Source organism: Ptychodera flava, chromosome 16 (genome assembly GCF_041260155.1).
Source record: "Ptychodera flava strain L36383 chromosome 16, AS_Pfla_20210202, whole genome shotgun sequence".
NCBI classification, from domain to species: domain Eukaryota; kingdom Metazoa; phylum Hemichordata; class Enteropneusta; family Ptychoderidae; genus Ptychodera; species Ptychodera flava.
In genome coordinates this window covers 28,732,493-28,759,682 of record NC_091943.1, presented here as the reverse complement: position 1 = coordinate 28,759,682, position 27,190 = coordinate 28,732,493, and the positions used below count along the sequence as shown (strand labels likewise).

Here is a 27,190-nt window from a genome sequence, read left to right as displayed (position 1 = left end):
TATTTTCAATCAAACAAAGCATACTGTATAGTATGCATGCTCCTACAACTTACTGCAAGTACAGTCTAATGAATGTTCAACCCACCCACTCCTCACAAACACCCCATCTAATACATATATGCTTTATAGCTGCATTTCAAACCTAAGCATCTTTCTGTTATTTACTACTGCTATGGTAATATTAATTTTCAAAGTTTCCATCTAGTTAGGCAAACAAGTGGGAAAGTGATTTACATGTATTCCACAGTGATCTGCAATCTGGAAATTACTTCATCTGTTACATGTATCTCTTGTAGAATACTGAAAGGTAGTTACAAAGGAACACAGCAACATCAAAATTAAATATGATAGAAGTTAACAACCTATCATCTTATGTTGCCGCCACTATATCCTGTACCATTCATTTCTAGTTCAATTTCAAATATTTACTTTACAACAGAACAGATTATTCAAGGTTAGGAACAAATCAAGGGCACTGTGTCAGTTTCACGTCATACCTCTTTCTTAACATATACCACACAATTGATGGTAATATTATGGTAATATTAATTATGGTAATATTAATATTAATACCACACAATTACATGAATTCTGAACATTTACATCCAAACTTGGTTTTTATAAGCATATAATAGCTCATTAAGCAAGAATTTCCCATTGGAAAAAATTAGCGCAATTTGCATGGAAAATATAGTAGCAGTTAGAAGGTAGTGTTTACGCTTCATAGTTTGGATAGAGAAAATCCACAAAAGATGACCTTACGATGACTTTGTTAATGATCGGCCAATTGTGATCATGTTTGTTTCATTAAGTATAGAATAGAGTAGCGATTTCTTAACTAGTGAAATTTCAAAATTCGGATGTCAAACGTATTTCTAGATAAAGGGCAAAAGTGTTCATGTCGTAGTTTTTGCAATATGCAAGTGTGCATTTCAAAAATAATCGATAACTATCAGTAATAGTTCTTCTTCAGTATTTACATTTAAATTCATAACTTAAGATACAAGGATAAAGTGATTCGCTTCAATTTTTATTCATTTTCTGCAATTGTATACAGGATATACTTTCTTCAGCACAACAATGATAAGATCCTTGAACAAAGTCTACAATGAGCATTGTCGCTAGAGGGCAACCTTCACGCATGCGCTCTAGCTGTTGTTTTCTTGGCCCGGCCAAAATCGTTGCAATGAAAACGGCCGGTCTAACCATAGACAGCACGCCCTTCCTGTGCATGACTTTAAGATACAAGACATATATATCAGAGATATCAGGATGTTTAATATTTTTCTCTTCGCCCTTCGGGCGCCTCTCCCCCCCACTACTGTCTATGGTCTAACGCGAACTGGTGTTCTGGTTAACCGAGGCAACCTTTTACCCAGGTCTAATTTTAAGTTACATTTTCGTCTACTGGCCTTGTCGCCACAACTATGGACAGGTCGTTTAAGGGTCGTTAAAGGGTAGTGACAAATCAAACGTGGAGAAGAAAAATGTAATTAGCAAAACCTGAAAAGTTCGCGTTCTATCCTCCCCAAGAAGAAAAAAATCGATTTTGGGCGTAGCCTAGCAGGTACTGCGTCCCTACTGTTCTAAGAGGTGTTTATAAGAAGTCATTATTTTTGTTAAGTACCCAATCGTGGGTCTTCATTTTCATTCTAATATTTGTGATGCCTGGTACAGGTAGTGGCAGACAAGGAAAGTGATGCATTTCTTATTGATATTATCAAAATACCAACATTTTTGAGTTTCCGCAAACTTTACTAATTACGGAGAAGCATTTTAGGTTGCTCGAGTTGGACACAACACATTGAGTCAACGTTTCTCATTGCCCTATAATTTTGATGGTGTTTGAAATACGCCCTATGTGTGGCTCTTATCATTGTCTGCGCACAATAATATTCGTGATATCAGAAAATTATCATTGTCTGGACAGAAACGAATTCCTCAGATCAGGAAATTTTTTATAGAGATGGAGGAGAGAGTTGGCAAAATTATTATTAGTAATCCAACTTTAACTTGTCACTGCACATACATTCAGATTACAATGTATTTCCCGACGTCAAACATCCGAGGATGAAAAGCAGACTTTGAAACATGACACAGTGATGTAAGTTATGTGTAATGGTGGTAGATTCCCTAGACTGACGGCCGGCAATTAAAAACGTTCTTCTACTAGTTAAATAATATTGGATTTCCATGAAACATCAACATTTCAATTAATTCATAACATTTATATCCGAAATTGCTTTTTAAAGGCACAGAATAGTGCAAGAATTTCCCACGAGAAAAAATTTACCGTAATTTGCATGTCAAAAGTAGTAGCAATTAGAAGGTAAAGTGTAGTCTATACTGAACTTCGAGAAATAATAACTAAATGATACACAACAGCGATAATATGCGGTATGCGGTGGTCGTCACACCCCACGAGCGTACTGTGTACCTCGAAAAACTCACCACGTTTATTACACAATTCCCCCCTTACAACGTATTGTCAAAAGGCAGCGGACTTACAACTGCATTACAAGATTTAGAGAATATACACATAAAAAATACTTGTGTGGACATCGTGGAGATTCGACCGAGACTGAAGACAAAAGACCTTTACACTGATATATACGCATTCAACACCTGGTGACACAAGCGTCAATCAAAGGAATTATCTTATGTAACGAATAGATAGTAATTATATGCTAATCTTCGAAATGCATATAATTGTTCACGCTTCGCAATTTTGGTAGAGACAATCCACAAAGATCGGCCGATTGTTAAATGTAGAATAAAATAGCGTTTTATTAACGGGTGAAACATCACGATTCGGTATCAAACATACTTAACACGATTGGAACTAATTTTGGATAATTGGATATTCATATTTTTCAAATTTCTCAAAAGTGTTGGGTGCCCTATAGCTGAATGTTGCAATATTACAAATTACTCATAAAAACAAGTGTATAACGTAACAAGAAAAACAAACGAGCTTACGTTTGCAGATTATCCCGACATTACTTCACCATCCAATTATCCCAAATTAGTTCCAATCATGTTACTTGTAGTTAGAGGACGAATCATGTGTTTATTTCGTAGTTTTTGCAATATGCAAGTGTGCATTTCAAACGTAATCGGCAACTATCAGTAATAGTTTTTTATATGTGTTTTTCATTCAAATTCATCACTTTAGATAAAAGGATGAAGTGAACCACTTCATTTTCGATGTTTCTTTTTCTGTACTTGTATACAGGATATACTTTCTTCAGCGCAACAAGTTGAGGATGAGATTCTTTAACAAAGACTGCAATAAGAATCGTCACTAGAGGGCAATCTTTACGCATGCGCTCTAGCTGTTGTTGTCACTTTCGGGGGTTCACTGAGACTTCCTTTACATAAAAGTTAAAGATTATTTATACTAAGAGTGGCAAATGGCTGCTGCTCTCATAGCTATGGCTTTGTAAATATACCTCATAGCTATGGCTTTGTAAATATACCTCATAGCTATGGCTTTGCAAATATACTTGCAAATATTCAATAGTACTTGGGAATCTGTAGAACTCATATAAGCCTTTTGAATTTGTCATAATTTGGATCAAGAAAAGTACTTGGTGGTAAAATCTTAATTCTAATACTGTCATAAAGTGGAAAAAAATTAACAAAAATTGACATTCATCCTCAACGTCCCCAGAGTTAAAGAGCTCACAAAATCTACGTTTCGATTCAATTCCTTGATGATGTCTCACTTCTGTCTCTCGAGGGAGAGACGAGAATCGAAAGCGAGCTAGTGCGTGTATACATTTTACATTACACGTTTTTTTTTTACTGTCTGCGCGACCTGCATCAGTAAAAAAACTTGTAGACAATGAAACTTATTTGGTTTTTGTCATATAGTATTTATTGTCCCTGAATAAATCACTGTGGTTAAACAATAAACAGGTGCAACTCTCATGAAATGGCGTCCTTACATCGAAATGCAGTATTTCCTGCACATACACATCGTGATCATAAAAGAAACAAGAATGTGCCCATTTACTAGGATGCACAACACACGATGGCCAACATGTTGTTGTAATCATTATTTACACTGTCACATGATTGGACTTTTAAAATGGCGGGAAATCTAAATCTAAAATGCTGAAACATTGAATTTACATGCCATTTCGACACTTATGAGAGTGGTATTCACTTTATAAGTCTTTTATTGGTCTTATTCAAAGAAAACTTGGAAAACGGGGAATGTTTTGAGACCAGTTTATTACACATTCACAGCTATTGGGACTTTAAAGTCACTACATACATCGCATTCATTCATTCAGAAACATTTTTCGGTATTTACTAAAGTGTATTCGACTGAAATTGTCGGGGTGTAAAGGCGGTTAAGGATCACTTTCGAAGCCCGTTCATCGCCAACCACGTCAACATAAATCAAAACACACTGTTGATGGTGGTATTTGATCTAGGAAAAAAAGTAAAGCTGAAAATTAAAACGTCAAACAGTTGGTACTATGAGGGATGTTCATGATGTTTCGCCGCTCTCCATTTCAACATTTCTTTTGCGATGGGGCCATTTCACAAGCACTTACAGGAGATCAATTCTCCAGACTCTTCACTGGTAGTCAGTCAAATGATCGGGAAATGACTTTATGATCCAAACTTACTTGAGAGGTGTTGGTGGTAAATTAGGAAATCACGTCATGGATATACGCATGTAGTTAAAGGTAATGCCCTCAACTATTTAATGCATCTCACCCTCATACCCCATGCAGTCATTCATATAGCACATAAGTTGACATTTATTGGAGAAAATCAATTACTTGACTTTCTGCATTGGGCAATGAACTTCAAACATGTCTAATTTGTGTTTAGAGTTGACCTGTCTCCACATCTAATCCTTGACAAAGTCGTCTTTTAAGGCAAGGCGTCAAAACAGCTGCAGTGTTGTTGTTTGATGTAAAATTAAAACTTCGCAAATTGTAAACTATACCTCGAGGATTGTTTATAACGCAAAATAATGAATTTACGTGGCTGTAGAATCATTTTCACCAATATAACATCCAGATTTCCTGATAAATTTATATATTGGCATCCCTCTTTTGTGCGCCCCTCAAAGACATTTAAAGTATTTCATATTCTTGCGTTTCTTGAAAGCTAATAGACGAGACATACAGAACTTGCAATGAATACGAAAACAAGAAAATGACAATTATCCTCACTTCAATGGACGTCATTAAGATCTGGAGTTTAGTTTTGTATCAATCTCATTTATTTATCATAAAATCCATCTCATCATCGAGTAATATGCTACTACTACGTGTCACTTTGTCTCATTCGTGGCAGAAGGTACAACACATGAGCAAAAATGAATACGGTTAAAAATATGAACATTTTTGTCTTTTTAATATTTTTCATAATTCATAGCAAGGAATGGTAGCCTGTGTATATGTTCTTAGACGACTACGTTGTCCCATGCTTATACGTATCGTGTTACATTATATGTAGAGTTACGGCTAACATCCAACCTTGCTGTAATATCATTATTGTTGTTTTCCTATTCAAACGAAATGACATGGCCGGAATACAGAGAAAGGAAAAACAGCGAAACATCTGTTCTCTCTCTAATCAGGAAACATCTGTTAAATACTCTTCTGGTTCTCAAAGTATACAGTAATTCGTCGTGCGGTTTGAAATTTCCGGCATTTAAGGTGGTCACGGATTTTCTACACAGGTATATAGTATGTCAGACAGGTGGTATCTTGAGGTACACCACATGTACACCACATCTATTGATTTGTGTGTATAGTTTTTATTGAGGAATTTGAACAACCAAAAGCTTAAATTGAAGTTTGTCATTGCCTGCAAGGACACTTCTTATTATAAAATAAAATAGTATCACCTTAAAGATTTGCAACTAAATAATAGAGAGATGGGAAAAAACCGAAAAGATTACCATGTCCAAACCAGCTGTTCATCTATCTCTGTTTGCATAGGTTCCTTTAAAATATTGTCGCTGTAATTTTATATCGAGCATTTTTCATTGCTCAACAGCAAAAGTGAAACGAAATACTAAAGGTATCATTAATAATGTTAGCTAGATCAATTATAATTGTTTTCCCCTCTTGAAATGTATAGCCCCTGCACATGTATGCTTATCCCAATTTGATAATAATGTATTCTAAATATAAACAGGCTCAATCATTGATTTCTCTAAGAATTTATATATAGAGAGCCTTGGTACATGAATGATCATCCCTATTTGATATAATATATTCTAAATATACAATTTAACAATGTAGAATGTAGATGTCATATGTGTACGTGGATGTGAGGCAGACGTAGAATGACATCATATGATATTTACGGTGTACAAAAAATTGTAAGAGATTGAAGAATCCATGGAATAGAATTCTGAAGAAAATATTCTCTTCTACGCCATCTAAGTAGTTAGAAAAGTACTGCATAAGAAATTACTCATTTCTCCCTCCTGCATTAAAAGATTGATGTAAATTTATGTGCACATAGTACTTTCACACCATTGCGTTAAATGATTGATACGAAAACAATCCCAATTAACCGTCGTTAAAAGTTTAGTCTGAAAATGTCGCTGTAGACCTGACGCTCGAATAGATCAAAGTCGGGACTTCTGTCTGTGTGTGGTTTGTTGAAGAACAGTTCGTCAACCAGTTGACACAAACACGGACCCTGGGGCGAGTGTCGCTGTCCTGTCGACGGATTAGTCAGACGTTTTCGAAATTCCTGATAGACATAGATACCGGCTACCTCTGAGAGGTACCTCTTTGCAAGTTTCTGAAGGGAAAATATGATATATGGTAATTGTAATCATTTAGTCATTTTATTTCAACATTACGTCGTTTTTTATCAAACAAGAAGCAGCGGTTATATTATGGTGGTGTCTTTGTTGTTGTTATCAAATCGATTGTTTTTTGTCAATGGTGCTGGTGGTAGTGGTGGTAGTTACAGTCTTGACTGTGTAGGTACCATTTCCATTTTGACAACGGATCACTGACTCAAACATGTTCAAAAAGTGCCTGCATATTAATTCAGTACATCTTGACGTTGAACCAAAATAGTAAAGGAGTTCATCTAACAACATGACAAAATATAAGGTTTCCTATATTGTATCGCAGCAATATATGTCACAGGGCCTACTGAAATGAATGTTTAGTTAATAATATCAGAACGTTTCGATGTAGTGTTCTTTCAGTCTGCACTCTTAGCACCTCGACGTCGTTCTCAATATACATGGAATGGTGGTATTCTGACAAGGGTGTTAAAACCTAGTCACAGATAAAGCCTACGTTACTAACAATTATCTTATGTCGAAGACAACCAAATGTTCACAAGTATGCTCTAAAGTTGAATAAGTGAAACTTCTGATATATCATGCACAACGCAATCGTTTTTGTCATAAATCCTGTAAATTCAAAATTAAGATAATATACCGAACAGTTACTGAAAGCATATCTACACGATCATGGAGATGTTTTAATGCGTCTCCTGTCTACATTTTGCCATTAATAACCACCGACACGACAATCATCATCATATTTCCTTTCTTGTTCATTATATACATTATTTATCTAATAAATGTATTTAATACATTTATTTATTTAATTCTTTAGCATCGCTGAGATGCAAAAAGGTGTATATCATATGAAATACATGAAATGTACTAACGTTGTGTTTATCCTTGGAATCAATGCATGTGGGTTCATACAATTTACTCTGTGTGATTAAAAAAGGCGGTAATACTGTTTTCTGTACTTACTTCAATGGTTGCGTTTTCTGAAGTCAAAGATCGCATCTCGCAAGATACCTCTTCAGTATTTGAATCACAACGTCTCCAGATCTATAAAATAGAAATTGTAATCTGGCTTTTCAGGAATATGATGTAAGCATTTGCTCATTTTCCTTTATGTCAACTCAATACTGTGTAAGGAAATATGCAATATTGTAAACGTTAATACCGATTACATATTGCTGATTTTTATATGTTCACAATAACATATAAGAAATACTTAGAGAGTAAGCTATAATGTAGCCACATGTGTTTATTATGGTCGACATCCGGGGCCTATATTGATATTTGATATATAGCAAACAATCAAAATCATTACTTTCTACGAATTGATGTTAGAAGAAAAAGAGGGTCTATATTAAAGCTGGAAATTATTTCCAGCGAAATGTTCATTATGTTAGCATCAATAATACATTCGCCCCTTAAAATTGGTTTCATTTCCAATTACGCTACAACGATTGCTAACAGTTTTTTTCTTCCCCCATTTATGGCAGCAAGAATATACTCTCTTTGGACAATGACGTAGATATCTTGTAAGTTAAAGGTAGCCTTTTCTTTGAAACTTACCATCTTTCTCCTTTGTCCATTTTTCAAGTGTTCTCTTAGGTATCTTTCGATATATGCCTTTAAGTAAACGAATGAGCATATTTTCAGAAAGTGTCCTTTTCAATGTTTCACATAAAATACACCACAATAAGTGCGAGAGAAACTTTGGCAATGGATCCGTGGATCGATGTTACAATTGGCCTACCTTCTATGTCGTCGTCATTTCAGACATACTAGAAAAGGAGCGTGTGATCCCTTTCCATCAACCGAATGGTCAGTGAAGAAGTAACTTCGGTCGTCATGATTCCACTAGCGATGGTATTGCTGGCTCTACTCTTGAAAGGTCCGACATTGCTAATAGAATTCGGTTATAATTCGAAGGAAAAATACTAGTAACTTTTGATACATCTTTTATAATTTGGTCACTCATTTGTCATTTTGTCTCCTACTCCCTAAAGTATTTTGAAATTATGAAATATTAACGTCACCAATTACTGCATTGTCTAAAATATGCAATGGTCTCGTTGACAAAGTAATGCTGGCCTGCACTAAAATAAAATTCAGTTCAGTTCAGTTCACGCCAATAACAACAAAAACATAAAGTCATATCGACCAATTGATCTCTAGGAATATATATATATATATATATATATATATATATATATATATATATATATATATATATATATATATTATTATTATTATTATTATTATTATTATTATTCATGCGTTTCTTTTGGAGCAGTTATACGAATGATGGCTTTTGCATTTTGGTACATATATCAAGGCAGGGACGATTGTCCAAACTGCCGAGAGCAAGAAAAGATAAATATGACTTACAGACTTCAAATTTTATGAGGGATGTTCATGATCTATCGTATAACTTCATACTTACCTGACAGCTATTCGTCCGAAAGTGAAAAAAAGCGAGCTGGTATTTGAATTAAAGAAAACGGAAACAAGCCAGACTCGGATCTGCTAAGGACTTCCCTGTACTCTTTGTTCAGATACAACGGTTACTGTCAATAAAATAATCTGTAAGTGACTACACCATTATTGAATGTAAAGTATTCTTTCATTTATGCCAAAGCAAAGAATAACATATGAAAGATTTTCAATTAAGCGCGAAAACCCTGTGTTAAAAATTCCGATTTTTCTTAGCATTTTGTTGAGCGCATGCTGTAGTCACAAAATTCTCGGTGCCGTAAGTGAGTCATTGAAGTCTCAGGCCGTCGTATATTTTCAAAATGGCGGATTTGTTCACGTATAAAACGTATGATTACAGAAGCAAAAGTAAAATTTCAGTTTATACAGGAGTTTAATACTGGAAATGCCTGAAAAGATGAAAAATGAATGACTTTAGCTAGTTTCACCAACAAAGTAACGAATTTTATATCATACAGCGATTACATTCGTGTTAAAAGAATTTATTACATCACTATCGCAAACTCTTGTTGTGGTGGAAAATCAACTTTTTACCCACAATGCATTTCAAAATCATGTAGTTCGCTCCCTAGCACAATCCGAAAGTTATTTACAATAAGGGAGCAAGAATGTCACCGCGTTCTTTATACTGACCCGATTGATAGAAAATAGGTTTCTGACCTATAGGTTTCTGACCTATCGTGTTCAACGGAGGGATGGTACGGGACACACAGAGAGGTCTTCATATCAGTCTTACACAATCCTCCTTGGCATTCTAATTTATCATATTTAACAAATGAACACTTATATAAAGGATACCTCTCTACGACCTGTAAAGTAGTTGGTTGTCCCAAGTCCAAAGAGTACGTCATGATCTATGAGTACGAAATTGGAAGCTCGCATTGGTGTCGTTACATAAACACTTAGCTGCAGATTGAAATTGACAGAAAACGTTGACTTTTCAAGATCGAACACAAAAGGACGTTTCTAGCTATGGAATCGTCATTTACCGAATACTGCTCAAGGGTAGCAAGACCGGACGAATTGAAATATTGTGACGAAATGCGTTGTAATTGTAAACATATCATTTTAATGTAATTCAACCGACCGAAATTGAATTTTAGCGGAAGTGCAACCTATTAGCAGACATCCTCCAGGTAAAAATTCAAAACGTTCAGGAATACTGGAAAACCCGACCCGACAATGGTCGACCCGAGACGACCGAGGCCCTTTATGCCAATGATCGATAAATCACTCTTTGCGCCCTCATGGTCCCACATTCACAAAACATGCCGAAAAGCATTTAGTCCTTTGCACTAATATTTTATCAATACGACATTTGGCCTATATAATCGTGCATTTATGTTTTGAATGTCAAATTTCTTCTTAATGGAATAACGCATACACCAATGGACTAGTCAGTCTGTGGTGTGTTTATCGCATAGGAGAGATGGATGTGTACGGCCGAGTAGAAGTGAATGGGTAAATTTCAGCTCTTGTAAATCGTGCTGGGATATTTCTTTCTTTGGTTAACGTAAAATTGCATGAGACTTTGAAGTCGATTTTAGGAGGAGTTGGGTTGAACTTGGGAGGGTTTAGAGTGTTTTGATCCTAGTTGGCTTTTGGCCGAAGTGTTATGGCTTCTTTCTACCTGTCACTCCTTATAGTATGAATGTGTGTGAAATGCGTCACTGTTTACAGTGAAAAACATACAAAGCTATTAAAAAAAGTCATTGTTTATGATATAGTCTGAAATATAAATTTGTCAATGGGCAACAGTAAAAGTGCTTAAACGTATACTTATTACTGCAGGTTCGAAGTCCAGAAGTGCCGAAAAGGCAAAAGAATGTTTCCCTTATCTCTTTGAATAGAAGTGGTGACATATGCTGAAAATATCTCATGTTCATTTAGACAAATGGTATCAGAACATGGAAAATACAAAAATGTCTGTAATGGGAGCCTTCACATAAAATCTTCTTGATTATGTTCAAAGTTTAATATGATTAGGGTACACTTGAATGTGCCTGTAGCATGCAGGCAAATAATTGTTTTGGTGAGATAAGGTTTTGTAGAAGATGATGGTGAAATAGTCCAGGGATAGAAATGGACACACACACAAACACACACACACACACACACACACACACACGTACGTACATACATACATACATAGATACATACATACATACATACATACATACATACATACATACATACATACATACAGACAGACAGACAGACAGAGACAGACAGACAGACAGACAGACAGACAGACAGACACAGTAAAGCTTGTGATTCATATGGTTCTCAAGTATTACAGCGTACCGCATAACTAGTCTGATTTTTTGCATCCGCATCGTATTCGCATCAGCATCTCATCATTATTTTCTACATTGCATCCACATCGCATCAACTGAGAAAAAACGTAGATCGCATCATTGTAGCAGCCCGAGGATGTATCGCATCGCATCATTATTTTCTTGCATCGCATATACGCATCGCATTGAAAACGTAGATCGCATCATTGTCGCAGCCAAAGGATGCATTGCATCGCATCGATCGATCACCCCAGGTCGCATCTCATTGAAAGTACCATTTTTTTCAATCGGTCACATTTTACCGGTTCAAAAGCTAGGTTGAATTCCTACAAAATTTTTAATATGGTAAATTAGTGACGCTAAATAAAGTATTGTTTCTGTAACGACAATAAGTATATGACATTCAACTAATCCTTTTGACGCACATGTCTGATAATTTCAACCTTTCCTTGAGCTTCTAAAGCTCGTTTTTTCCTAAATTCTCTTTTATTGATTTTCATATTTGATTATCATTAAAACTAAAAGATCGGGTTTGAGACCCTCTCGTTAAAGGGCGATTCAATCGTTTAATCAACTGAATGTTACTATCCTAAAATGAAACCTAAAAAGTTGGGTTTTCAGAAGCTTTCGTTCAAGTATGATTCAATCATTTCATAACAAACACATGCATGGAAATAGCATCGCGTACATACGATTCTATCAATTAACCAGTTATGAATGTCACTAGCATACAGTAAACCATAAAGGTCGGGTGTCGGTGATCATTTCAACGCAAGATTTGATCATTTTATCAAAGCAATGTTCGAGATAGTACACATACAGATTCAACATGTTAAAGTTGACCTCGGAACATTTCATTTGAGTATGATAACAAGAGGTAAATTGTTATATTTTACCACAATTAAATATAGAAATTGAATGTTATGGAATGTCTGTTGAGGTACGATTCGATTATTTCTGTACAATGAGTATGTTTGATCTTCACCTTTAATGATGCAAGTTGAGAAAATTGATGCGACTTTTACAAGCGACGATTGATGTGTGTGCGATATGACGCGTATGAGATCGCTGCAATCCATGAATAATGCGATGCTGATGCGACCAATCGGCGATGCCATAGCCGATGCAATGCGCATGCGACCAATATGCGATGCGAAATGTAGGCGAGGCGAAGCGGATGCCATTAAGGTAGAACGCACCTCGGGGACAGACATTCGGACTCTCAAACTTTGACAATTCTCTTCTAGTATACCACATGTGAAAGAAAACTTTTTACCGGCTTAGTTTTTCGAAATTCGAAATTTGTTATTTTTCTCCATAGAGTTAACACAGGGATGGCGGCCATTTTGAATTTCTAATATCGGTAAATCTTGGGTAATTTGTTTCTCTAGTACCAAAATTTGCATGGTTACCCATTGTTTTTATTCTTGATTTTGAAAGAGAATGATTGAAAGATTCCTTGAGGAAAGTTAGAGCAAAAGCTTAAGTCTTTCACTTTCGAGGTGCGTACTACCTTAACGTCTATGCGAGTTAGGAGTATAAGATTGATGCGATCCATGTGTGATGCGATGCTGATGCGACCGTTCGCTGATGCAATATGTAGACGATGCCATGCTGATGCGATGCTGATGCGAATTGATAAGATTTGTTATGTGATATGCGTATTGTATACACAAAAATAACATCAAAACTTATGAGATGGGGATGGTTAGTGAATAAAAGCTCTATGGCAAATTTTGAGATCTGTTGCTATTATTACATTTCTGTCACTCAAATGACGAACGATAGACTAGTATACATATCTGTGACTTTGTGGAGTGAATTTTCAGCCACCGTATCACTCACAAATTTACACAACTGTGTGGATTAACCTTGATGGATCTGGAATGCTAGAAGGGTACGGTAACCCATTCCAGACACCTTGTGCCACCTTTCCATATCAGTGGTTCAGGATAATCCTACTACATACTGTCACTAATAAATGTCTCAGGGATCAAATGATAAAGTACCTTGAATCGTAATTATTATTTGATCAATTTTTCGTCATATTGACATAAACCTCACCTTTTAGCTAAGATTTCTTCGTCGATTTTAGACCGTGTTAGTCTCTTTTCTTTTTGGTTTTGGGGTGGTTGGCCTTAATCGAGATAAGCTTAGATTACGGTTGATTTAATATGAATGGACAAAAACCTGCAAAAATCATATTTTAATTGCTTATATATGACATCAGTTACTTACCAGTTTATAGAGTCCGAGGAATATTATTAGATACAAAAATAAGAGTATCACTCCAATAGAAGTAATTATCCACACAAAGATCGTGAAGTGAGTGTTCTGTACTTCGCCAGCAAGCTTGACACCGATGTAATTGAAAAATAATACGACAACGAAAACAACGAAGAACAGCACCAATAAAACTCGCATTGTATGTATTGACGTGTAGCACTCCAAGCAACAAATGCAACTATTGAATCCAACCTCTTCTATAGCTTTCTTTACTTTCTCCCTGCTTTCATTGTCTATCTGTGAGAAGAGGAACGGAATTCGAACAGTGTATAGACTCGTAAGTTTGGCAGGCAGCCGGACGTAATCGATATACTGGAAAGAGGGGCGCTGACGTCAATCATAGAAGTACAAATTGTTAAAAGGGAAAAAGTTGCTCGTTTTTTTATTACTTTTCATGAATTTTGTAAGACATGAAAAGTGGTTTGTGTTGTTTGACTGCTTGAAACATGTTACAAACTGGTCAACTGTGCACAACCTCAACTCTGCTTCCAGTCAGACAAGATTAAACATCCAGTGAAACATTTTACAGTCTGTACCAAATTTCAAGTTCAAAAATTCAAGAGCACAACTCTCGCCATGCATGGATGAGCGCACAGTGTTATATAAAATTTGGACCTAATGCAAGCTTTTGTAATGAAATCTTTGTTATACCTTTCATATAGATAAGATAGCAGCTTTCCCGAACATTGAGGCAATGATGTTCTTTGTCATAGGAAAGCAAGTTGGAATGGGAACAATCCATTTCGTCCAGAAGTCACAAAGGAATCATTTGTTTTAGTCCGTGGGCTAGAGGGGGTCTACGTGCACCCCTCCCACAGGATAACAAACCTGTATTTTTCAGAACCTTGGGATCCCTAGAATACGAAATTGAATTTAACAGAAAAAATATAGGGACGCAATAGCTGTTATGGTCATGTTTTGAAGGGTACCGCAAAATCACGATTTCCAAGCCAAATGCATTTTCGTCAAATTTGTCTTCTTGTAAGTCATGTGCTGAGCTCATTTTTTAACATAACCTCACTTGTTTGGTATCATTAGAAAGGGAATTTATTCCTCTTTAAGATGACATATTGCACTATGCAATATCTTACACAGTTTTTGTCAAATATAACAAAAACTTACCCCTTACCCCAAAATTTAACATTACAAATTACAGAAAATCTCAAATTCTACCAATTTTTTAGCTAGGCATAATAAAAAATGCAATGCTTTGTCTGAAATCTGTTTTATTTGATACAGGGACATATCAGAAATATGAAATAGACTTTTAACAGAAAAAATATTGGGAATCTACAGCTGTAACAGTCATATTTTGAAGGGTACCGCAAAATAATAGTGTTGCAGATTTGCATGCATTTTTGTTAAAACTGTCTTCCTATAAATTATCTGCTAAGCTTGTTTTTGAATATAACCTAGCTTGTTAGGTATCATTAGAAAGATAATTCACTAATCTTTAGAATGACATATTGTAACATGCAATATCTTCTATACTTTTCATGATATATAACCAAAACTTACCCCATACCCCAAAGTTTACATTGAAAATTTCAGTCATAGCTAAAACCAAATTCTACCATTTTTTTAGCTTGACACAAAAAATCTGGCCGTTTTTGCTATTAAATCTATTTTTATTGTTACAGGAACATGTCAGAACTATGAAATGGACTTTTAACAGCAAAAATATTGAGAATCTACATCTGTAACAGTCATATTTTGAAGGGTACCGCAAAATCATGGTGTAGCAGATTTGCATGCATTTTTGTTAAATTTACTTCTTATAAGTTATCTGCTGAGCTTGGTTTTGAATATAACCTGGCTTGTTAGGTATCATTAGAAAGATAATTCACTAATCTTTAGAATGACATATTGTAACATGCAATATCTTCTATACTTTTCATGATATATAACCAAAACTTACCCCATACCCCAAAGTTTACATTGAAAATTTCAGTCATAGCTAGGACAAAATTCTACCATTATTTTAGTTGACACAAAAAAATCTGGCCGTTTTTGCTATTAAATCTATTTATGTGTTACAGGGACATGTCAGAACTATAAATAGACTTTTAACAGCAAAAATATTGAGAATCTACATCTGTAACAGTCATATTTTGAAGGGTACCGCAAAATCATAGTGTAGCAGATTTGCATGCATTTTTGTTAAATTTGTCTTCTTATAAGTTATCTGCTGAGCTTGGTTTTGAATATAACCTGGCTTGTTAGGTATCATTAGAAAGATAATTTACTAATCTTTAGAATGACATATTGTAACATGCAATATCTTCTATAGTTTTCATGATATATAACCAAAACTTACCCCATACCCCAAAGTTTACATTGAAAATTTCAGTCATAGCTAAAACCAAATTCTACCATTTTTTAGCTTGACACAAAAAATCTGGCCGTTTTTGCTATTAAATCTATTTTATTTGTTACAGGAACATGTCAGAATTATGAAATAGACTTTTAACAGAAAAAATATTGAGAATCTACATCTGTAACAGTCATATTTTGAAGGGTACCGCAAAATCATAGTGTAGCAGATTTGCATGCATTTTTGTTAAATTTGTCTTCTTATAAGTTATCTGCTGAGCTTGTTTTTGAATATAACCTGGCTTGTTAGGTATCATTAGAAAGATAATTCACTAATCTTTAGAATGACATATTGCAACATGCAATATCTTCTATAGTTTTCATGATATATAACCAAAACTTACCCCATACCCCAAAGTTTACATTGAAAATTTCAGTCATAGCTAAAACCAAATTCTACCATTTTTTTAGCTTGACACAAAAAATCTGGCCGTTTTTGCTATTAAATCTATTTTATTTGTTACAGGGACATGTCAGAATTATGAAATAGACTTTTAACAGCAAAAATATTGAGAATCTACATCTGTAACAGTCATATTTTGAAGGGTACCGCAAAATCATAGTGTAGCAGATTTGCATGCATTTTTGTTAAATTTGTCTTCTTATAAGTTATCTGCTGAGCTTGTTTTTGAATATAACCTGGCTTGTTAGGTATCATTAGAAAGATAATTTACTAATCTTTAGAATGACATATTGCAACATGCAATATCGTCTATAGTTTTCATGATATATAACCAAAACTTACCCCATACCCCAAAGTTTACATTGAAAATTTCAGTCATAGCTAAAACCAAATTCTACCTTTTTTTAACCTAGACATATAAAATCGGGCCGTTTTTGCTATTAAATCTATTTTATTTGGTACAGGAACATGTAAGAAATATGAAATAGACTTTTAACAGAAAGAATATTGGGATTCTATGGCTGTAACAGGCATATTCTGTGGAGTACTGCAAAATCGCAGCAGTGCAGACTCATATGTGTTTTCTTAACTTTGTCCCATTGTAGGTCATCTGCTGCGCTTATTTTATCACATAACCATGTTTATTTGATACTATTGAAAAGCTAATTTGCTACTTTTTAAAATGACATATTGTTATATGCCATATCCTATACAATTTTCATGGCATATGACGAAAACTTATCCCATACCACAAAGTTTATATCGAAAATTACTTTCGTAGCTATCGTCAAATTCTACCAATTTTCTAGCTAGACATAACAAATAAGGCAATGCTTTATATGAAATCTTTTTATTTGGTATGGGGGAATGTCAGAAATATGAAATAGACTTTTAACAGAAAATATATTGGGACTCTACAACTGTAACAGTCATATTTTGAAGGGTCTCGCAAAATCACAGTATTGCCAACTCGCTTGCTATTTTGTTAAATCTGTCTTCTTAAAAGTCATCTGCTGAGCTTGATTGTTGACATAACCTGGCTTGTTAGGTATCAATAGAAAGGTAATTTACTAGTTTTTAAAATGACATATTGTAATATGCAATGTCTTGTTTAGGTTTCATGAAATAGGACCAAAGCTTACCCCATACCCCAAGGTTTACACAGCAAATTACTGCAAATCTGAAACTCTACCATTTTTTACAATTTATTAACTTTATATACCAAAGGCAATGCTTGTATGCAATGTATGAAATATGTGTTTTTGTTAATAAAGTATGTTAAAAATATGAAATTAACTTTTAACAGGAACATAATATGATTTGTAGCCTTTTAAATCATATTTGGAAGGGTACCCAGGTATCAGGGCAAATTTGCCGAAACACATACATTTGCAATATATGGGTTTCCCCTCCAAAAATGATCCAAATGGCTACTAAATTGTATCATCTTCCTGTTAAAAGTTAATTTTATACTTGTGACATACTTTTGTAACAAATAAATCAGATTTTAAACAAGAATTGCCTTTTGTATTATGTGCAGCAAAAAATGGTAGAATTTAAGATAAGCTGTAATTGCGATTTGAACTTTTTGGGTATTGGGTAAAGTTTGACCATATTCCAGGAAAACTATGAATGACATTGTATATTACAATATGTCATCTTAAAGAAGAATAAATTTCCCTAGTAATGATACCTCACAAGCCAGGTCGTGTCACAAAACAAGTTCAGCAGATGACTTAAAAGAAGAAGAATTTAACAAAAAAGGTGCCAGTTCGCGGTACTGCGATTTTGCATTTCCCTTCAAAATATGGCTGTTACAACTATACAGTCCAAATATTTTTTCTGTTAAAAGTCTATTTCATATTTCTGACATGACCCAGTACCATATACTACAGATTTAATACCGAAACAGAGCTATTTTTATCATGTCTAGCTAAAAATTCACGGAATTTGATCACGTTATCTATGACAATACTTTCAATATAAACCTTGGGGTATGGGGTACGTTTTGGTCATATTCCATGAAAACTATACAAGATATTGCCTGTTACAATATGTCATTGTAAAGGCTATTTAATTACCTTTTCAATGATACTAAGCAAATCCAGTTATAATCAATAACAAGCTCATTAGACGACTTATAAGATGACAGATTTAACAAAAACGCATGCGAATCAGGAATACTGAGATTTTGCTGTACCCTTCAAAATACAGCTGTTACAGCTATAGAATCCCAATATTTTTCTGTTAAAAGTTCATTTCATATTTCTGATATGGCAAAGTACAAAATCAAAGATTTCATACAAAAAATTGCCTAATTTTTTATGTCTGCGTAAAAAAATTGCTTGAATTTGACATTAGCTATGACAGTAGTTTTCGATGTAAATTTTGGGGTATGGGGTAAGTTTTGGTCATATTTCATAAAAATCTGTACAAGATATTGCATGTTACAATATGTCTTTTTAAAGATTAGTAAATTATCTTTCTAATGATACCTAACAAGCCAGGTTATATTCAAAAACAAGCTCAGCAGTTGACTTAAAAGACGATAGATTCAACAAAAATGCACGCAAGTCAGGAATACTGAGATTTTGCGGTACCCTTCAAAATTTGACTGTTACAACTACAGAATTCCAATCTTTTTTCTGTTAAAAGTCTATTTTATATTTTTGACATGACCCATTACCGAATGAAATAGATTTCATACAAATAAATGCCGGAATTTATATGTCTAGGTAAAGAAAATGGTAGAATTTGATTTTAGCTATGACTGAAATTTTCAATGTAAACTTTGGGGTATGGGGTAAGTTTTGGTTATATATCATGAAAACTATAGAAGATATTGCATGTTACAATATGTCATTCTAAAGATTAGTAAATTATCTTTCTAATGATACCTAACAAGCCAGGTTATATTCAAAAACAAGCTCAGCAGATAACTTATAAGAAGACAAATTTAACAAAAATGCATGCAAATCTGCTACACTATGATTTTGCGGTACCCTTCAAAATATGACAGTTACAGATGTAGATTCTCAATATTTTGCTGTTAAAAGTCTATTTCATAATTCTGACATGTCCCTGTAACAAATAAAATAGATTTAATAGCAAAAACGGCCAGATTTTTTGTGTCAAGCTAAAAAAATGGTAGAATTTGGTTTTAGCTATGACTGAAATTTTCAATGTAAACTTTGGGGTATGGGGTAAGTTTTGGTTATATATCATGAAAACTATAGAAGATATTGCATGTTGCAATATGTCATTCTAAAGATTAGTAAATTATCTTTCTAATGATACCTAACAAGCCAGGTTATATTCAAAAACAAGCTCAGCAGATAACTTATAAGAAGACAAATTTAACAAAAATGCATGCAAATCTGCTACACTATGATTTTGCGGTACCCTTCAAAATATGACTGTTACAGATGTAGATTCTCAATATTTTTGCTGTTAAAAGTCCATTTCATAATTCTGACATGTTCCTGTAACAAATAAAATAGATTTAATAGCAAAAACGGCCAGATTTTTTGTGTCAAGCTAAAAAAATGGTAGAATTTGGTTTTAGCTATGACTGAAATTTTCAATGTAAACTTTGGGGTATGGGGTAAGTTTTGGTTATATATTATGAAAACTATAGAAGATATTGCATGTTACAATATGTCATTCTAAAGATTAGTGAATTATCTTTCTAATGATACCTAACAAGCTAGGTTATATTCAAAAACAAGCTCAGCAGATAACTTATAGGAAGACAGTTTTAACAAAAATGTATGCAAATCTGCAACACTATGATTTTGCGGTACCCTTCAAAATATGACTGTTACAGCTGTAGATTCCCAATATTTTTTCTGTTAAAAGTCTATTTCATAGTTCTGACATGTCCCTGTATCAAATAAAACAGATTTCAGACAAAGCATTGCATTTTTTATTATGCCTAGCTAAAAAATTGGTAGAATTTGAGATTTTCTGTAATTTGTAATGTTGAATTTTGGGGTAAGGGGTAAGTTTTGGTTATATTTGACAAAAACTGTGGAAGATATTGCATAGTGCAATATGTCATCTTAAAGAGGAATAAATTCCCTTTCTAATGATACCAAACAAGTGAGGTTATGTTAAAAAATGAGCTCAGCACATGACTTACAAGAAGACAGATTTGACGAAAATGCATTTGGCTTGGAAAATCGTGATTTTGCGGTACCCTTCAAAACATGACCATAACAGCTATTGCGTCCCTATATTTTTTCTGTTAAAATTCATTTCGTATTCTAGGGATCCCAAGGGTTCTGAAAAATACAGGTTTGTTATCCTGTGGGAGGGGTGCACGTAGACCCCCTCTAGCCCACGGACTATTTGTATTTAGCAAAGGGGTAATTTTTTTACACTTTTACAGATAAGTACAGCCATCATTTTGTACACAGAATGAGTTTTTAAAAAAATTCCTAATATCACAAAACGGTCAAAAAGGTGATTTTTTCCCTTTACAGAGGCAAAGATTGTAGCGCTTGACATTTCCATTATTTCTCTTCTTTAGAACGAATAAACTCTCTTGTCCTTCTCCATAATGTACGTCAAACTATAAATTACTAGCCGTGCAAGTTCCAAATTGTTCGCTTGTATGTTATTGTGACAAACGAATGCTTATCAGGATACAAATTTAGTTGTCAACAATAAGATTAGGCATTATGTTATCACATGCTCTATTGACAAAGCAGTACACTCGGTATTTCAAGGTGAGTTTGGAAGCAAAACTAGAAACCGTATAAACAAAGGAAACAAAATATCTTTAAAAAACACATCAAAAGTTATAACAGGTGCAGCTATGAACCTTTGACTTCACTGCTATCAGAGGAAAGTGTCATGAAAAATTCTTACTCACATATTCACAAATCATGGTTGTTGGTTTGAAACATTACCTGTATTCCCTTTGTCTTTAAAATATCGAATATGGAATCATAGTCATACCCCTCTCCACAGCAGTGACCTCGAGACTCTACTTTGAGAACCATTTTCCCATTAAACTGATCTAAAACGTAATCAGATGTGTCCGTTTAAACGATAAACGTTTAAACGTTTTTGCGTTTTATATATTTTCGTAAGTTTTTGTTCTGCAAAATACTTCCCTACTCTTTCCGTATAGTTATGTTGAAATACAACGTATTTGCCTTGCCAACACAACCCATTAAGAACAACATCCAATGTCCAGACTAAAATTTGTTTAAGCAATAATGTACCCCATCCTAGCCCATAATGGATGAAAACAAACTTTGCACAACATAATGTACTCGGCTCCACCTCGTACACTATGCTGTTCCTTCTGCAACAATACTGGAAAATCGGATACATTATCAGTAATTATCTGGACAGATGAAGCAAATATCGAAAAATGTTAGATTTACTTTCTCTAGTACCAAAATTTGCACCTAAGTTAACCCCAGATTTTTATTCTTGATTTACTAAGAAAACGATTGAAAGTTTCGCTTAAGAAAATCTCGGCCAAACGTTTAATACTTTCACTTTCGAGAAGAATACTACCCTCAACCATTCAAGTTACTGTGGTAATCATTCATTTGTGTAAATGTGTGGAATTACCTTGTTCTCGTCTCACATAAAATCTTTGTAATGACATGCAACTGTCTGCCTGGTCAAGGTCACCTGTACATTAGTGGATGGAAAAACAATTATAGTTACTCCTCTGTGCAAAGCGTATATATGTATATATATATATATATATATATATATATATATATATATATATGTGTGTGTGTGTGTGTGTGTGTGTGTGTGTGTGTGTGTGTTTGTGTGTGTGTGTTTGTGTGTGTACGTAAGTATGTATATATCAATATAATCAATATATGTATATACACATATATGTCACATATATGTGTGTGTTTGTGTGTGTATATGTATGTATGTACATACGTATGTATATATCAATATATAATCATATATATGTAATCAATATATATATATATATATATATATATATATATATATATATATATATATATATATATATATATATATATAATATAGAATGACAAACATAATTAAGCAAACAGAGACACAGAAAGGCCACCTTACATTTACGTAATATTTCAATGATTAGATGTGCTTTCCGAAATACCAGTCTCTAACAATTTTCAAAAGTCACTCGTTTGTGCAATGCTTTGCAATTACTGTACCCAAAAAAGAATTTTTCAAAACCATGGAAACTTATACACTTTTGACAATACCTTGTGTTAGTGCTCCCATAAATTTCTCCCAGAACCCTATGTCTCCGACGTCGAGGTGAGTCAAATGAGAGATGAAGTCCGGAATGTCTTCACCCCTTAGCAACACTGGAATCACTATCTTCTGCTCTCTGAACAAATGTTCACTCAGGGTAAGTTGTGCCTCGTATTTACATAATTGGCTGTTCAGGAAATCTGGTGACAGCACCAGAACTATCGTGTCGCATTCTCGAATCAAGCGTAGAATGTTGTCTGGAATCGATACGCCGCCTATGAAATCTGCGTCGCCGTGTTGGCAAACGAACTGTTCGCCAAGCTTATACGTTGTTTCTTCCACCCAGCCCTTGTCATTGTTGTGGCAGAAAAAGGTGATAGCTTTACGATCACGGACAGTCTCTTCCACGATAGCGACGTCTTCTGCTGAGAACGTGAGTTGTGAAAAAGAATAAAAGGAAAATATAAAAAGCCTGTACTTGGTGAAATGTGGACCTAGTACGGGTGCATTGTTTTCGAATACGAGTGTGTGTCAATAAACTGGCATTAGAAGACTGAAACTAATACAGTACCAACACGGTACGTCAATAGCAGGATTTACATATAATTTAATAATATTATTCGTTTAGTGATGACAGTTTACTTGGACGGCCTTCCAAAGTCATACTTTGAGAAAATATATGTTTTGAGAAAATATGAGAAAACATGTATAGCCAAATTTAAAGTGGCATATGTATTTGAAACTTGCTCAGCTCAACTGCGTTTCTAGAATTGGACCACCCAGCAAAAGATGCAGATTACATTGGTTCTAATTATATGTATATTCATTAATTGAACGTGTCACGTTGCCATCGAAACTCAAGAAAAAATAGACTTTTCTATGGTCGAGCTGCTCAGATAACACAATGAGAGAACACGTCATTGCGAGCATTACGTTTTTTAATGAAAATGTCTGGAAAAAAGTGGTTTTTTTTGTAGCCTGCTTAGACATTCTAACATCATGTAGCTCTAAGACACTGTGTCAATTTATTGATATACTGCAACAAAGCCTGAGCGTTGGAATTATCTCATTTCACTCTCATCTTATTTTATTTCAGAGTATGCGGGCCTTTATTCAGATAATTTTAGCCTTCCACAGAGGTCATTATTTTTCCCTTCGCTCTCTATTCGTCATGTCTTAAGTTTAGCTCAAACGTCGATATCTTATGATATTTTCCTCAACTTCGCCACTACGACTTTACTGGTGACGACTCACCAGCCAACCGGTCGCACGACCGTGACGGGTTAACTCTTCCCACCACTTGTCACTAAGTGTCAATTGTTTAACTTCATGGGATAGCAGCCACTGGCTCATTGTTACTGTGACCTTACCAATGCGAATGTAGTGTGATGCCTTAAATCAATAACATTTTGACCTTTCATCGGTATTTGGGATTTTATTACTTTGACCTTTTACCGACATGATTTTATAATTTTATAACTTATTACGTTGTAAGTACACAAGTGACATCATGTGCAATGAACGTATGTCACATGGAGTCAAAACGTGTTATAATTTTGATGAAATGTATAAAAGCCAATGATTTTGATAGTTCTAAGGGAATTTTTGCTGATCGATGATTGTATCCTGAGTACGGACTTGGTGCCGCTCTGCTCTGCCCTAGTAATAAAGATCTGAAGTGGTGAGTTAAACTGACTACTTGGTGTGCGTTCCAGTTACTGAAAGTATTACGATTCCCGTAGTATCTCTCGATTGTGTGACTTTGAGCGAGTGACGATCCGTCGATAACTACAAGTTACGAAAAGTCAGTCGTAACAGTAGCTTGTTCGGCCCAAGGTTTCATGTGTGGAGATTGGTTGGTGATGTAAACATGACGTGCGGACGACAGCTGACCCTGTTAGTATTACCCCCCGCACGTGAAGTGTATTTTCGGGTCATCGGGGGTATACTGTTGATTGTGTTCATTTTTCGATATACGACTTATAATACGTAACCTATTTGTACCTATTTATGACTAGTTTCGAAATGATAGGTTGACCTAGACAACTTAAAGTGACTGTTTACCTTTGTTCCTGGTACTCCCCGTTTCCGCTGAAGCAACCTCATTCTCGATGGTGAATTTAGTGGCGGCCATGTTGTACCAGTTTACAGGAATGTCAATTATGTTGACGAGGACGAAGAAGAATGTGCCTATCGGGCCGATGCTTTGCCAATTAATAAAATAATGTCTTTCGAGAAAGAAACTTTTCCTGGACGCTTTATCAGTGCCAAGGCTTATGTACTGACAGGCACCGAACGTTAGTCAACAAGGTACCCAGACGAGCAACAAAATAGTATTGCTGTGGCATGGATGGCACAGTTCAAAGTTCAAATCTAATTCATCCGTTCCAGAAATACGTGACTTCATACCACTATTCACATCTAGATGTAAGGGAGCCGTCGATTATTCACGGCCTGGGGGAGAGCCGGATGAATCTGAGGAGGTCACTCAAAAAATTGAAAGCTATACAGGGGGTGCTCACAAAGTGGAGAGAAAGAAGGAGTTACTCTATTTCTCAAAATTTTCAATACGAAAGGGGATACCACCATCTCATGCTCTGCCCCTCGGGGTGCTCTAACAGTTTTACTTAGTAAAACGGACAAATTAAAAACACCTCTCAGATTGCACCAGATTGCACGATTGCGCACATGTACATACATACATACATACATACATACATACATACATACATACATACATACATACATACATACATACATACATACATACATACATACATACGTACGTACGTACGTACGTACATACATACATTATTATTATTATTAAAAATTGTTTAAAATGCACTACACATACGTCTCAGCACATTGTACATAGCTGTATAAAATAATTTAAAAATACAACCACACTAAAAAATTAAAACAGAAAATTACTAATAAAACTGAGTAAAAAGGTAGGTTTTCAAACTGCGCTTAAAACTATCTACACTTCTGGCGGTCTTAATTTCAAATGGCAAATCATTCCATAGTAAGGGTGAACATACTGAAAATGCTCTCTGTCCATATGTCTTGTTAAAGTTGCCACGGGGCTGGGTTAAACATAATTTGTCACGCGATCGCAGGTCTCTGGCAGGTACATATAAATCTAATAAATCTCTCAGATAAATAGGTGCATTTCCATGGATAATTTGAATGTAAGCAACAGAATTTTAAATCTGATGCGGGCCTCTACAGGTAACAATGTAAATCTTTGAGAACGGGTGTGACATGATCGAATTTGCGCGTACGAGAAACTAACCTCGCCGCAGCATTCTGTAAAGACTGTAGTCGAGCAAGTTGTCCTCTAGGGATACCAAACAAAAGACTGTTACAATAGTCTAAGTGAGAAGTCACAAATGCATGGACTAGTTTTTCAGTTGTAGATCTGTCAAGAAGTTTACGAATCTTACTTATTCTATGCAAAGAGAAGAAACCATTTCTGCACAACATATTGATATGGTCAGACATGCTACCGTCCTGACTTAAAGTAATGCCAAGATTTCTGACTGAAATTGAAGTGATTATGTCGCATTGACCAATTCTCAGACTGTATAGCTTTGTCACATCAGATTTTAAACGTGATGAGAAGTGAATAACTTCAGTTTTGTTGTCGTTCAGTACAAGCATATTCGATTTCATCGAGCTGCGGACGTCGTCGACACAGAGTTCAATGTTATTACGAATATCGTCAGGTCTATTGCAGATAACATAAATTTGCGTATCGTCCGCGTATATCATGCAATCAATCCCATGGAGTACGAAGATGTCTTCAAGAGGTGCAGTGTAGAGTGTAAACAAGAGAGGGCCGAGAACAGATCCTTGCGGAACACCGTATTTCATGCGAGAAAATGGGGATGATGCAGATCCAACTTTGACGCATTGCTGGCGATCAACGAGGTACGAACGAAACCAAGATAGACATTTGCCCGTTATACCGAAACGAAATTGTAGTCTCTGAAGCATAATTTCATGATCAATTGTGTCGAACGCCGCTGATAGATCTAACATGATGAGAATCACATCATGTTTGTTATTCAAGGCAAGCATTATGTCATTGTGAACACGGAGGAGAGCAGTTTCTGTGCTATGGTTAGCCGGTAAGCGCTTTGAAACTTTGTAAAAAGACTAAATCTAGTGAGGTACTGGTTCAATTGCTGAACAACAGCCCGCTCGAGGACTTTCGATAAGAAAGGGAGGTTTGAAACCGGCCTGTAGTTCTCCAGAATGTTCTGATTAAGATCTACTTTCTTTATTAATGGACGAATGATCGCTGACGTA

The 27,190-nt window shown here is 35.1% G+C and overlaps 1 protein-coding gene and 1 long non-coding RNA gene across 2 annotated transcripts; both read right to left on the bottom strand.

The window, feature by feature from the left end:
* Positions 1 to 5,775: 5,775 nt before the first annotated feature.
* LOC139114494 (uncharacterized) lies at positions 5,776 to 8,701 on the bottom strand. The gene is made up of 4 exons (XR_011547878.1): positions 8,553 to 8,701; positions 8,369 to 8,425; positions 7,772 to 7,852; positions 5,776 to 6,789 (listed from the first exon to the last, which is right to left on the bottom strand). It is a non-coding gene; the product is annotated as an uncharacterized lncRNA (long non-coding RNA).
* A 382-nt stretch (positions 8,702 to 9,083) lies between these two features.
* LOC139114493 (uncharacterized) lies at positions 9,084 to 25,238 on the bottom strand. The gene is made up of 7 exons (XM_070676265.1): positions 24,941 to 25,238; positions 22,885 to 23,301; positions 22,241 to 22,303; positions 21,565 to 21,674; positions 13,828 to 14,112; positions 10,091 to 10,198; positions 9,084 to 9,278 (listed from the first exon to the last, which is right to left on the bottom strand). Exons 1-7 carry the CDS (start codon positions 25,008 to 25,010, stop codon positions 9,213 to 9,215), a joined length of 1,119 nt encoding a protein of 372 aa, XP_070532366.1. The 5' UTR covers positions 25,011 to 25,238; the 3' UTR covers positions 9,084 to 9,212.
* Between the last annotated feature and the right edge of the window lie 1,952 nt (positions 25,239 to 27,190).

Excerpts from the sequence above, each read along its gene's own strand:
- LOC139114493 (XM_070676265.1), bottom strand. The coding sequence starts at position 25,010 with ATGGCCGCCACTAAATTCACCATCGAGAATGAGGTTGCTTCAGCGGAA. Across the intron at positions 14,113-21,564 it reads TAAAGACAAAGGGAATACAG|ATAGACAATGAAAGCAGGGA; the intron begins GTAATGTTTCAA and ends CTCTTCTCACAG. Across the intron at positions 10,199-13,827 it reads TCCTCGGACTCTATAAACTG|CTAAGTGTTTATGTAACGAC; the intron begins GTAAGTAACTGA and ends TTCAATCTGCAG.